Source organism: Mesoplodon mirus (assembly GCF_964341445.2).
Source record: "Mesoplodon mirus genome assembly, chromosome: 19".
Classification (NCBI taxonomy): Eukaryota; Metazoa; Chordata; class Mammalia; order Artiodactyla; family Ziphiidae; genus Mesoplodon; species Mesoplodon mirus.
Window position 1 is genome coordinate 57,582,895 of NC_138995.1, and position 13,902 is coordinate 57,596,796.

The following is a 13,902-nucleotide window of genomic DNA, read 5'->3' on the forward strand; positions in this document are numbered from 1 at the left end:
CAGCCCCCGGCCCTTCCCCATAGCCTCAGCACTTACTTTTTGTATCTCCTTCCAGCTCTGTGTATATACAGCCTCGTGCAAATACGGGTTTACATTTCTCTCTCTCCAGCAGGTAGCACGTTATCCACTTACTTGAGCAGCACACGGGGAGTTTCCTTGGTCCTTTGTTACAGTGGAGAAGTATTCCTCTGTACAGATAGGGATGAATGAGCATTCATCCCCGGAAGTGCTGTCCTGATGCACGATAGACCACGTCCAGGCTTTGGTCCTTCACACAGAGATGCAGTAAACAACTCACCCGCCTGTCATTTCCCGCATGTGCAGGCATATCTCTCTGGTCGCTTCCCGGAAGCCTGTTTGCCGGTTCAAAGCACAGGTGCACTTAGAATTTGCACAGGTGCTGCTGGAATTGCATTCCTCTGAGGCTGTAGCAAATGGTGCCAGTTTAGACCCCCAAAGGCAATGCACGAGTGTCTTTATGAGACATACGGCTTATTCCTAATGCGATGCCTGAACATGGTTCCATAGGGTGTTTTGATTTGCGTCTCTCTCATTACAAGTGAGGTTGAGCATCTCTTGAAATATTTCAGCCTTTTGTGTTTCTTTTTCTGCGCACTGTCTGATCATCTCCTTTGCCCCTTTTTTCTCACTGCTTGTTATTCTTTGTGATTTCTAGAGGCTCTTTGTATGTGAGAGAGATGAGCTTTGTCTAGGCTATGAGTTGCAACTACTTCCCCCAGTATGTCATTTGGTTTTTGACTTGGTTTGGGAGGAGTGTGTGAGGATTTATCTCTGTATTTTTAATGAGGATGAGATTCTTTTTTTAATTTTTAAACTTTTTTGGTTACTTTTAAACTTTTCTTTCTTTTTTTCTTTTTTTTTTGTTTTTGTTTTGGCTGCACCATGTGGCTTGTGGGATCTTAGTTCGCCGACCAAGGATTGAGCCCGTGCCCTTGGCAGTGAAAGCACGGAGTCTTAACCACTGGACCGCCAGGGAATTCCCTAAACTTTTCATTTTAAAATCATTTCAAACATACAGCAAATTTATAAGACTAGTACATGGGAATAATACTCGTGAGAGTTCTTTACTCTCTGACCAGATGTATTCGTTGTCTATTGCTGTGTAACAAATTACCACCCACCCCCCCAAATGTAGCAGCTTGAAACAACAGACATTAACTTACCTCACATGGTTTCTAAGGATCAGGAATTGGAAGCAGATTAACTGGAAGGTTCTGGCTCGTGATCTCTTAGGAGATTATAGTCAAGGTATCAACCAGGACTGCAGTGATATGAAGGCTTGACCCGGCTGGAGAATCTGCTTCCAAGATGATGCACTCGTGCAACTGCTGGCAGGAGGGAGGGCCTATGTAGAGACGAACTGAGGCTGAGGCCTCTCCGAAGGGCAACTCATAACATGCTCTACAGTTGGCTTCCCCCAAGTGCCTGATCCAACAGAAAGAGAGCAAGAGAGAACCCAGGATAGAAGCCACAGTCTTTTTTATAGTATAACCTAATCTTGGAAGTGACGTGTGGTCACTACTCCTGAGTTCTTTTGGCCACTTTTGACCAGAGACCAACCCTGATACAGGGATCGCTGGGGGCCGTCTCAGAAGCTGGCTGCCCCGCCACATTTACCCACTGTAAATATCTGGCTGCGTTCGCTTTAGCTGCAGCCCTCCCAGCATGTATACTTTTTTTTTTTTTTTTTTGCGATATGCGGGCCTCTCACTGTTGTGGCCTCTCCCATTGCGGAGCACAGGCTCCAGACGCGCAGGCTCAGCGGCCATGGCTCACGGGCCCAGCCGCTCCGCGGCATGTGGGATCTTCCCGGACCGGGGCACGAACCCGTGTCCCCTGCATCGGCAGGCGGACTCTCAACCACTGTGCCACCAGGGAAGCCCCCTACATTTTTTTTTTCCTGACTCATTTGAGAGTAAATTGCAGACATCATGCTTCTTTACCCCTTAATATTTTATCATGGTATTTCAGCCCTTGAGAATAAGAGCATTCTCTTATTCGATCACAGCAGAGTTATCAAATTCCGCAAATCTAGCCGTGAGACAATACTGTTGTCAAATCCACTGTCCATAATGCAGTCTAGCCAGTTGTCCAGTGATCGTGTCATGGAGCATTCTCCTTATCTCACTTAGCATCTGGCACATCTGTGTTGCCACTTCACCAAGCCCTCAGAAGCCTGTGCTTGGGGCGGTGGGGGGAAGTGTCAAGCAGGCCGGCTCCCTTCACCCTGACTCACTTTAGCTACTCACCTGCTGCTGCCGTTGGGTTTCTTCTCCTATTTCCTCTATTGTAAATAGTCCCATGGTGGCCAGCGCTGTGAGCATGCGCCTGAATGCTCCTTATCACAGATTCCTGGAGGGGGCATTACCAGGTCAACTCAACGGTCTTTCAAAACCACCAGATCAAACTGCCTTCTAGAGGGTTGTCCAGGTGACCATCTCACCAGCCCCTTGAGAGCCAAGGTCCAAGCTCCTCATACCTCCTTAGAGGTGGCAAGCCTTTGGGGACATATAGAGTGGTTGATAGGTTAGTTGGGTTTTTAACTTTGAATTGCCAGAAGTTATTCAGGGCCAAGCATGGAGGCTTAAAGCAAGCCATAACTCCGGAATTGTCAGTTGGCCCACTTTGGCGGCTTGAAGCAAAGAGTCTGAGCTTTGGAGCGTGGCAGCCATGGGTGGCCTTGGGCAAGTCCCCTGAGCCCTCTGAGCATGAGTCCTCCTTGCTCAGCTTGGAAGTTACTCACTGGGCGGTGTAGATAAGCCAGGGAGCACCTGTCCGAGACTTGTCCAGTAATTTTGGCTCCCTGGCCTCAATTTCTTATCTGGGAAATGGGTCCAATATCATCACAGCTCTCGGGACCGTGGAGAGACCACACAAGTGGGTACAAGTCCCCAGCCGTACGTGCTGGATCAGTGTGCACTGTTACTGGGGTACAGTGAGCAGAAAGGCACCACCAGCTCAGTGTCAGGTACCCGGCTGGTGCTCGCTGGTTCAACAGTAGCTGCCGAGGTTATGGTTCTTGGGGAGGTGACCTGTGAGGGGAGAGAGTGCAGAGGGCTAAGGCACTCTGGCTGAGGTGTGTTGTAGGCGAGGTCACTAGACTTGTTACAGAACGAGTGCCCGGGTTGCGTGTGCAAGTCTGACACATGCATGTGCACACGCGCGCACACACACACACACGCCCATACCTGCAGGCTCACATGGCTCCCAGGTAGGCGTGCAGCCACGGCCACACAGGCACACGGAGGCAGCGGCCACGGACACTCAGAAGGGGACCCGTAACTCATGGGCTGGTGTCCAGAGGGGCCTGACCCTGACCCTCAGTTTCAGTCCTTACCCCCTGCCTCCCTGGATCCCCTAGTCCCCAGCCGTGCCCTCCTCGGCCATCAGCCCCCCGCCCCAGTGTGCAGCCACAGTGTCTGTGCTGGTATCTGTTTTCCTGGGTTAGCTGGACGGTCGGGCCGGGGCCGGCGGCTGGAACGCTGCCCCTGCCTGGCCACCTCCCTCCCCCTTGCTGCTGTGCTCATGCTCCCCGGCCCCCTGGCCCCCCGCCTACCCGCTGGGCAGCTGGTGTAGTGCCCCCGCCGCTGCCACTGCTTCCTACGCTGCTACCCCCAAAGCCTGCAGAGCTCGCCTTCATCTGGGGGGACTGGGGGGGCACATGGGGAGGGGGGTGAGATCGGAGGGCAGAGGTTTCGGGGGATGGGGGGATGGATGGAAGGGGGAGGTGGGGACAGACGGTGTGGGGGAAGGTGGGGGCGGGTTGAGGGAATGAGGTAGGTGGACGTTTGCGGGGCTTGAGGGGGACGGGTAGAGCCGTGAGGTGGGGAGTTCAGAAGTGAGGCGGGAAGGGTGGTGGGGTCCTTTCGGGACAAGGGGTGGCTAAGAAGGGGGCGTTTCTGGTGGGAGCGGCCGGGGTCCCCAGTGTCTTGGGGCAAGGGAGCCAAGGCTGGTTCTGACCCCGCCCCCTCCGCTCTCCCTCCCTCCCCTGCCCAGATCCCAGCGGCGGCTCCGCTGAAGGGCCCAGGCCCCTCGTCATCCCCATCACTACCTCACCAGGCCCCGCTGGGGGACAGCCCTCACCTGCCCTCCCCACACCCTCCGCGGCCCCCTTCCCGCCCGCCCTCCCGACCCCACTCCCGCCCACCTTCGCAGCCCCAGAGCTTGTCCCGGCCACCCTCAGAGCCCGCCCTGCACCCTTGCCCTCCGCCCCAGGCCCCCCCAACTCTGCCTAGCATCTTTGTCATCCAGAACCAGCTGGGTGTCCCCCCACCTGCGAGCACGCCGGCCCCCAGTGCCCCAGGCCCACCGCAGCCCCCTCTGCGACCCCCGTCCCAGCCCTTGGAGGGGCCGCTGGCCCCAGCCTCCACCTCCTCTGTCGTGGCCTCCTCCTCCGAGACGTCCTCCAGGCTGCCAGCCCCCACGCCGCCCGACTTCCAGCTCCAGTTCCCCCCTGGCCAGGGGCCCCACAAGTCCCCCACGCCCCCTCCGACCCTCCACCTGGTCCCCGAGCCCGCAGCGCCCCCACCCCCGCCTCCTCGGACCTTCCAGATGGTGGCCACCCCCTTCCCGGCGCTGCCCCAGCCGAAGGCTCTTCTCGAGAGATTTCACCAGGTAATCGGAGGCAGGGACCGGCCCCCCGCCCGCCCCGCCCCGCCCTGCCCTTCAGTCCCATCGGAGCCCCTGGCACTTCATGGCTTTGTCTTCGCCCCCAGCCCTGGTTCCTGGCTGCCCCCACTCCTAGCGTGTGCCCCCCAGCCACCTGTTGCCCTCCTCAGGTGCCGTCCGGAATCATTCTCCAGAGCAAGGCTGTGGGCGCCCCCGCCGCCCCGCAGACCTCCGCCAGCCTGGGGCCCCTTGGCAGCCCCACCACCTCCGGGCTGGTCAGTGGGCAGGCCCCATCTGGGACCTCCACCGCCCCCAGCCATGCCCCGGCCCCGGCACCCGTGGCCACTGCAGGTAGGGGAGAGGTGGCCCACGCACGAGGGCTGGGGGGCCCGGAAGTGGGTGGACGGAGGGCTGAGGGCCGGGGAGGACGGGCTAGGGCAGAGCCTGGGGGCGTGAGCCCAAGGGGTCGCCCAGACCTGCCGGGACAGGGAAGGTGGAGGAGGAAGGGCCATCTCTCCAGATGTCCCTCCAGGGGGCACTCCCTCCAGGGCTGACACAGCCACTGAGGCCAAAGAAGCAGAGAAGTGAGGGGGGCAGGGTCGTGTCTTTGGAGACGCCTTCGCGCCAGTGACCCCTGACCCCTGTCTACCCCACCTCGCCCCTAGGCCTCCCTCCTCTGCTTCCCGCCGAGAGCAAAGCCTTTGCCAGCAACCTCCCGACCCTGACTGTGGCCAAGGCCGCTGCATCTGGGCCAGGGAAGTCCTCCGGGCTGCAGGTAAGGGGCTGCCAGAGTGGAGGGCTAGGGCCCGCGCGACATCGCCGGGAAACCGGGACGGGGACCGGAGGGGCAGGGGGTGCAGACAGGCAGACAGAGACAAGCAGATGAGACACAGCCTGACAATGGGTGAGACACCAGGACGGTTTGGGCGGGGGGACGGGGGGACACACGGGAGACTGAGATAGTTGGACAGAGACCCCTCCCGGACACCAAAATGACAGGGTGATGATAGGAGAGATGGCTTGAGTGAGAACCCAGACGGTCACTGGGGACTGGAGCAGGTGAGGTGGACTGTAGGAGGAGGGGCCGCATGGGCTCGGGACGGGTGGGGTGAGACCCTAGACGGAGGGGCAGGGCGGGGTGGGCAGTGAGACACTGAGTCAAACAGACGGCGGAGATGCGGGGGGAGGTTGGGGGGAGAACTAGGATAGTGGTACCCAGACTGGAGGGGCGAGACGGAGTGTGCTGGGTCTGGGGGAGACCGAGGCAGAGACCAAGATTCGAAAGAGCTTGAGAGGGAAGACCAGGCATGAGCAGGGGAAGTCAAGAGAGAGATTTAAGCAAAATGAGAAGAGCCTGTGCAAATCAGATGCCGGACAAGGACGAGGGATTCAAAGGCCATTTGGTGGGCAGGGAGGGAGACACCAGGCGGAGGCTGAGAGACCCAGGCCGGATAAGGGGCTGGAGGGGACCCAGGCGGAGGGCGCCGAGGGCTCGAGCCTGCCTGTCACCCTCTCCTCACCGTGTCCCGCCCCTGGATCCAGCCCGGGTCTTCCCCGCAGGTTGAATGTGATGGGCAGAGCGTCCCGCAGCTGGGACCAGGACCCCATCTTGGGTGACGTCGGCCCCCTGCCATCTTTGTCCCGGGCTGGGGGGTAGAGAGGGTCAGGCTGCCAAGGGAAGGCTCCTCCGTCGCAGTACGTCTCATTGGCCTCTTCCCACCCCCGCCCCCCCACCCCACAGTATGAGAGCAAGTTGAGCAGCCTGAAGAAACCACCTACCCTTCAGCCCAGCAAAGAAGCCTGGTGAGTTCAGTGCCCGGTCCTTGTGCCTTCCCACCCCGTGCTGTCCCTCCACCTCTCATTAGCCCTGTGGTTTGGGCAGTGCCATTTCCCTGAAGACCCTCAGCTTCCCCCTCTAGAAAGTGGGGTGGGAATAGTAGTGATAACAGGGTGATGGGTGATGAGCGTTTGGGCGGGTGGAAGGCTGAATGGGGGCCTGGGTGAATAGATGGATGGATGGTAATCAGACTGGTGCGTGGCTGATCCGATGTTTGGGTGGATGGGCGGCTTGCCTGCGTCCTGTCCCTCTCTTCCGCTCTCCTTCCACCAAGAGTGTTGGTCGTGTCCTCATACAGTGCCCAGTCCTGTGCTCGATTCTGGAAACACCAGCCAGACCAGGTCCTGCCCCCGTGGTGTGCGGGGGCTGCTGGTCTAGAGCACAGGGTACAGCCAAGCATGTCTGGTGGGACATTATGTCTGGTGTATGATGTACATTCGTACATAATGTTTACGTGCTGGGCTAGAAAACAGCCCATTGAGAGAACAGGATCTTAATCTGGGTCAGAGGCAGAGCGGGGACATGCTGACCCCAGGTGGCAGGAGACGGTATTGCATGGAGGCTGAGTGTCAAGCTCTGGCCTCTGACTCCCAGCACTGCCTCATCCTCGCTGTAGGTGCTTTGGGTCAGGGACTTCACCTTTGTGGACCCCAGTTTCCTCATCTGTAAAATGGGCACAATGATAGCACCTACTGCCTTTGGTTGTCCCCAGAGATGCACTGAGGCAGAACAGGCACATTCAGCACCCGTTAACACATACTCCCCCAGGGTTCCTTTCCCTGTCTCGTCGTTTTCTGTCTTGTGGCCTGGGGCTCAGGGTCCAGGATCTATCTGCTGTCTCCTGGCCTCACCACCAGCTCTGTGTGTGTGTGTGTGTGTGTGTGTGTGTGTGTGGTGTCCTCCCCAACCACCAGCTTCCTGGAGCATTTGCACAAACATCAGGGCTCCGTCCTGCACCCTGACTACAAGACGGCCTTCCCCTCCTTTGAGGACGCCCTGCATCGCCTCCTGCCCTACCACGTCTACCAGGGTGCCCTCCCCTCCCCCAACGACTACCACAAAGGTGAGGCCTCCCCTGGGACTCTCCCCACCCTGTCCCGTCCCCCGCCCCCGGCGTGTGGAGGCGGGTGGCGAGGACTGAAGAGGGTGCCGAGGAGCAGATGCTACTGCAACTCTGCACGCGCCCTTGACTGTGGGTCAGGATGCGCCCAGCTCCGTGTGCATCTGCGGGTCCCTAGGTCCCCAACATCTGGGCCTCTGGACCCCTTCTCTTCCTCCACAGTGGACGAGGAGTTTGAGACGGTCTCCACGCAGCTGCTGAAACGCACCCAGGCCATGCTCAATAAATACCGCCTCCTGCTCTTGGAGGAGTCCCGGGTAGGGTGGCCGTCACCTTCTTCCCCGGGGGACCCTGCCCTTTCCCCTCACCCCCTCTGGGCAAGAAGGAGGGAGGGGGGCTGGGTGGGATCACAAGGACAGTTTGGAATGTGTTCCCATCCATGCCGGTCGCTCGCGTCGCCTCCCCCACCTCACCTCTTCACTTGCCCATCTCTTCTCTCCCCCCTCAGAGGGTGAGTCCCTCAGCGGAGATGGTAATGATCGACCGAATGTTCATTCAGGAGGAAAAGACCACGCTGGCCTTGGACAAGCAGCTGGCGAAGGAGAAGCCTGGTGAGAGGGGAGAGAGGCGGAGTCCCCCACTCCTACCCCCGTAGTGCCCGGTGCCAGAGCCGCCGAATTAGACTTGGGGCGGGAGCAGGGTGCGTGGCCTTACCTCACCCCACCACTGGGCGGCGCCCGAGCCCCACCTTCCTGCCGAGTGCTCCCGGCTCTGAAACCACAGAAAGCTGAGCTCATCTCCCTCCTCCTCCATCACCGTGTGTCCATTTCACCTCCTCGATCCTGGCCTGGATGGAGGGAACATTCTGCCACCCCCCGGGGGATAGAAAAGCAGGGGAGCAGAGCCAGGACTGGGGTGAAGCAAGCAAGGTGCCTGGGTTGCAGAAGTTAAGGGGGCGTCCCCTCTCCGGTGCTGACCTGTGCTTGCACATTGGGGGAACTTGGGAACTGGGGAAAGGGTCCTACCTAGCAGTATGTCCTCAGGACTTGATGAGTCAAGGGCTTAGCCCCGGGCCTGGCAGGTAGTAGGCGCTCAGTGTACGCCGGCTCCTCTCAGCTCTGCAGGCGCCTCGTGCTTTCCCTAACTCCCTGGGTTTTCTTGGCCCCCTTCTCCTGCAGATGAATATGTGTCTTCCTCGCGCTCTCTCGGCCTCCCCCTCGCCGCCTCTTCCGAGGGACACCGGCTCCCCAGCCACGGCCCATCACCGTCCTCAGCGTCTGGGGCCCCGACCCAACCCCCTCTGCACCTGCCCACCAAGCTGGTGATCCGGCACGGTGGGGCGGGCGGCTCCCCTTCCGTGAGCTGGGCCCGGGCGTCCTCCTCCTCCCTGTCCTCGTCCTCCTTGTCCTCCGCTGCCTCCTCCCTGGACGCCGACGAGGACGGCCCAATGCCCTCCCGTAACCGCCCGCCCATCAAGACCTATGAGGCCCGGAGCCGCATCGGCCTCAAGCTCAAGATCAAACAGGAAGCCGGACTCAGCAAGGTCGTCCACAACACAGCCCTGGACCCGGTGCACCAGACCCCGCCGCCACCCCCTGCCGCCCTCAAGGCGGCCGAGCCCCCGCCCCGGCCCCCGCCACCGCCCCCCGCCACCGGCCAGATGAACGGCACAGTGGACCACCCGCCGCCGCCGGCCACCGCCGACCGCAAGCCGCCGCCGCCGGCCCCCCATTGTCCCCGCCTGCCCCTCCGCAAGACCTACCGCGAGAACGTGGAGGCCCCGGGCGGCGGGGCGGTCGAGGGGGCGGCGGCGGGCAGAGCCCGGGGTGGCAGCCCAGCCCCGCTGTCCACCAAAGTGGACGAGGCCACCAGCGGGCTCATCCGCGAGCTGGCGGCGGTGGAGGACGAGCTGTACCAGCGCATGCTGAAGGGCGCCCCGGCCGAACCCGCGGCCGGCGCCGGGCAGGGCAGCGGCAGCCGGGAGCCCGGCTGGGAGGCGCCCCCGCTGCCCCCGGCCAAGCGGCGCAAGTCTGAGTCGCCCGACGTGGACCAGGCCAGCTTCTCCAGCGACAGCCCGCAGGACGACACGCTCACGGAACACCTCCAGAGCGCCATCGACAGCATCCTGAACCTCCAACAGGCCCCCGGCCGGACGCCCGCTCCCCCGTACCCACACGCCGCCCCGGCGGCGGTCACGCCTGCCTCCCCGACGCCCCTGCACAGGCCGGAGGCCTACCCGCCCTCCAGTCACAACGGTGGCCTCGGCGCCAGGACGTTGAACAGATAACACCGGGCTGGTCTTCCCTTCCCTGTCCCCTCGCTCCGCAGGGACGCCGCGGGGAGGGGGGAGGGGGGCAGCCGGGCGTCCGACCTCAGCCTCCTGGGGGACACGAGCCGGGGACCCCTTGAGTTTTTCTTGCCTAAGTTATTTGAGTCACAAAGGCCTCGTCCCCCACCTCCTGCTTCAGCCGGGCTGTTGGGTGGGGGTCGTGGATTTCGGGGAGGGGCTGTAATGTAAACTGTCCCCCTGCCAAAGGAGGGGGTAATCCTGGTGTGTCGTTTCCCATTTCTTCCCATTTCCTGCACACTCCGCCCCCCCACCGGGGGACACGTGCGCTTTTGCCAGGAATGAGGGCTTCCTGGCTGTCCCCACTGCTCACGCGTCTCCGGGTACCGGGCCTGTCCATGTGGCTTCACGGATCCCTGCGTGGAGGGCGCTCAGAGCCGGCAGGGTCCTTGCGAGCTGCGCTCAGCCTCTCCCCACCGCCCCCCACAGGCCGAGAAAGGAAACGCACGGGAGGGGCGGCGTGAGCCTGCATGCCGGGACCCCCAGCTGGGAGCGCTGTGCCCAAGGGCTGCTGTGTCCCATCCATGTGTGTGCGTCCCGCTCCGTGTCCTATGTCCCTCTGTGTGCGCTCGAATGAGAACGAGAGATTGTGAAGCCTCCAGTCCCTCGACTGAAATCCGAGCACCTCCAAAACAGGAAACCGGGGTCTTCCTCCCACCCCCTCCCCAGCCAGTCTTCCCTCTGTTCTTCCTGCCGCCAGCCACCCACGCCAGATTTCGAAATCTTGGAGACAAAACTAGTACTGTAAGATAAATTTTTTTGTACTGTATTTATTGTGTATAACGATTTTTTAAAAGGAGAATTCTGTACATTTAGAACTCTTGTAAATTAAAAATCGATCCTTTTTTTTAAAACTGTACTGACGCCCCCCCCCCCGGCCCCCTTTGCTTTCGGGTCTCCGGGGACTTGTTTGGAGTCCGGGGATAGGGACGACAGGTGGGTGGAGAGGGGGATTGCGAGGACTTAGTCCACATACATATGTGAGCCCCTACTGGGTGCCAGGCCCTGTTCCAGGCACAGGGGTGCAGCTGAACAAGACAAGTGCCTGTCCTGGGAGGGTCAACTTGGTGGTGGAGAAGGCAGACAGTGAAAAAGTTCAACCAAACGCAGGCGATTCGTATCATTCCTGGTAAGGTTCTGTGGTTTCCGGGAACGCGGAATTAGCAAATACTGAACCATCACTCCTGGGGGGAAATATAGGGTTAGCTTCCTGCCAGTCTCTGGTCACGTTTTTGTCAAGCCGTCAAGACATCGCCTTGTTTTGTGTGTGTTTCTGTTTAAAGACACCTCACTTAAGGTATAGTGCTGATTCATTAACATTGAACTCACGGCCAATGGCACTATAACTCGTGCCTGAGTGAAACTTCTCTAACCCGTGTTTTCTCCGTGAGGCACATCCCAGCCTTCTGGTGCTTAAGCGCTTGAGACTGCACAAAGTACTACACCTGGGGGCCATTTAAAACAGAGAAATCAGGACTTACCTGGTGGCGCAGTGGTTAAGAATCCACCTGCCAATGCAGGGCACACGGGTTCGGTAAGATCCCACATGCCGCGGAGCGACTAAGCCCGTGCACCACAACTGCTGAGCCTGCGCTCTAGAGCCCGTGCTCCGCAACAAGAGAAGCCATGGCAATAAGCCCGTGCACTGCAAGGAAGAGTAGCCCCGGCTCGCCACAGCTAGAGAAAGCCCGCACGCAGCAAGGAAGACCCAACACAGCCAAAAATTAAAAAAAGAAAAAAAAGAAAAAACAGTGAAATCAACAAAAGCACAAAAATGTGAGACACATGGCACTAAATAGACCCCCAAAAGGATACTTCATTTCCAGTACAAGGGCGCCGCCTTAGCGACTCAACATTTTTGCCGCTCTGCGCATGTCCGTGGAAGTGCTGCGAGTTTGTGGCATCACAGATACATTTTAACAAGTGGACTCATTCACAGATAGGGCACCTGCTCACAGTGAGGATTGACTGTAAACGTGTACAGTGTCAGAGATGTGGGGAAAATCAAGCAGGGTGTGTTAGTTTCCCATGGCTGGCATAACCAAGTACCACCAACTGGGTGGGTGGCTTAAAAGAAAAATTTATTCTCTCAGTTCCGGAGGCTAGAAGTCTCAAAGTGTGAGCAGGGCCACAGTCCCTCTAGAGACTCTAGGGGAGGATCGCTCCTTCCTTATCTTTTCCAGTCTCTGGCCCTCCCAGGTGTTCCTTGGTTCGTGTCCGCATCACTCCAGTCTCTCCTTCCAGGCCATCTTCCCTGTACATCAGTGTGTCTTATAAGGACACCAGCCATATTGGATTCGAGCCTATCCTACTCCAGGATGAGCTCATCTTAACTTGATTCCATCTGCAAAGACCCTATTTCCAAGTAAGATCACATTCACACTGGATTCACTAGGGGTTAGGACACTGACGTATCTTTTGGGGAGCCACAACTCAATCCATGACAGAGTGAAGGAGTGGACAAAGCAGCTGCTAGTCCCTAGAACCCCTTTGTGTGAACTAGAAAACAGCACCCCTTTCTCCTAGAGTTTGGAGAGCAGCATGTGACCTGGAGTCCAGCCCCCTTCATACAAGCGAGTGCTTTGTGCAGTGAACAACCTGCCCAACTGCACATGACGGCCCTCAGAATCAGGTGGGAGCGGAAGACTTCCTTGAGGAGGTGACATTTGAGCAGAGAGCTGCATGAAATAAGGGAGGGAACCACGGGGAGATCTAGAGAGAGAGCACCCAAGGCAGTGAGAACAGGCAGTGCAAAGGCCCTAAGGCAGGAGCGTGGGTGGAAATGTTAAACAGCGAGGAGAGGCCCTGTGACTGGAACCTAGGGAAGAAGGGGGTGCAGACAAGAGGTAAGGTCAGAGAGAACAAACGGGGCCTATCCTGAAGGATCTTGAGCCCCACGGTTATGACTGCTGTGACCGTGAGGCGGGAGCCCCAGGAGGGTTCCGAGCAGAGAGCTGAGCTGTTTTAGGTTTCCCAGGCGCCCTCTGGCGGCCGTGTGGGGAACCGACATGGCGAGGAGGCGACTGCCATAGCCATTGGGAGTGACGGCGGCTGAACTAGGGTGATGCTCCCGGTTCCTCTTCAGGCCCCTGGGGGTGTTTGAGGGGGAGGAGCATATACATGGGATCTCCAGGAGAGGGACCGCCCCCCTTCCTAGCTCTAGACCTACTTCCCCGCGTACGTAATAAAGCACTGAAGGAGAATGGCAGTTCTTAACATCCTCTAATCCCCTGCAAGCTCCCGGAAGACCTCATGTGGCCTGGCCGCGTAAAGAAGTTTGCCAGTGATTTCCACCTGCTCACGGCCTCAGTTCTGGAAGGCTGGCTGCATGCAGCCCAAGCAGAGGAACACGATGACTAACGTTTTCAGAACACTTACCAAGGCACTGCTCCGAGCCCTTCACCTGAGGTATCTATCTTACTTGATGCTCACAGAAGCCCCCGTGTGGGAATTGATAGTCCCACCTCGCAGGTGAGGAAACCGAGGCCCCGAGGGATGCAGTAAGTGTCAGACTGGGCTGCAAGCCCGGTCTGGCTGGGAACCTGCCACCTTCCCCTATGCACATCCAGCTTGTGGGGAGGGGTGTATATAACAGCAAGGCCTTGGCCGGCTGTGCAGGAGCCAGAGACGCTCCCCCTCCCGGGCCCCTGGGCAGGAGATCAAAACTGATCTCAACTCCTACGGTTAGTCCTTGGGACCAAACTTCTTTTTAATTTTTTTTCCATGTGGACCACTTTTAAAGTCTTTATTGAATTTGTTACAATATTGCTTCTGTTTTATGTTTTGGTTTTTTGGCCGCAAAGCAGTGTGGGACTTAGCTCCCCCATCAGGGATCCAGCCCACACCCTTTACACTGGAAGGTGAAGTCTTAACCACTGGACCGCCAGGGAAGTCCTGGGACCAAACTTCTTAGATACTTGTTCTTAGACGCTAGAAGCAGCAGAGTGGGCATCTGGGGGGTCCCTTTTCTACAGCTGAGCCATCTGGAAAAAGAGGCCAGGAATGGCTACCTCAGGGCCCAGATCACCT

At 58.8% G+C, this 13,902-nt stretch overlaps 1 protein-coding gene across 10 annotated transcripts in view; it reads left to right on the plus strand.

The window, feature by feature from the left end:
- Positions 1-10,732, plus strand: part of BICRA (BRD4 interacting chromatin remodeling complex associated protein) — a 76,517-nt gene extending 65,785 nt beyond the window's left edge. For 8 of the 10 annotated variants that reach the window (XM_082605710.1, XM_082605718.1, XM_082605715.1 and 5 more), the window contains 8 exons: positions 4,018-4,635; positions 4,800-4,980; positions 5,295-5,404; positions 6,371-6,432; positions 7,381-7,529; positions 7,749-7,843; positions 8,035-8,137; positions 8,705-10,732. In XM_082605710.1, coding sequence (XP_082461836.1) covers positions 4,018-4,635; positions 4,800-4,980; positions 5,295-5,404; positions 6,371-6,432; positions 7,381-7,529; positions 7,749-7,843; positions 8,035-8,137; positions 8,705-9,813 — 2,427 coding nt within the window. In that variant the 3' untranslated portion in view covers positions 9,814-10,732. The remainder of the gene's footprint in view (positions 1-4,017; positions 4,636-4,799; positions 4,981-5,294; positions 5,405-6,370; positions 6,433-7,380; positions 7,530-7,748; positions 7,844-8,034; positions 8,138-8,704) is intronic. The other 2 variants (XM_082605719.1, XM_082605711.1) reach the window with 1 other exon arrangement.
- The last annotated feature ends 3,170 nt before the right edge of the window (positions 10,733-13,902 follow it).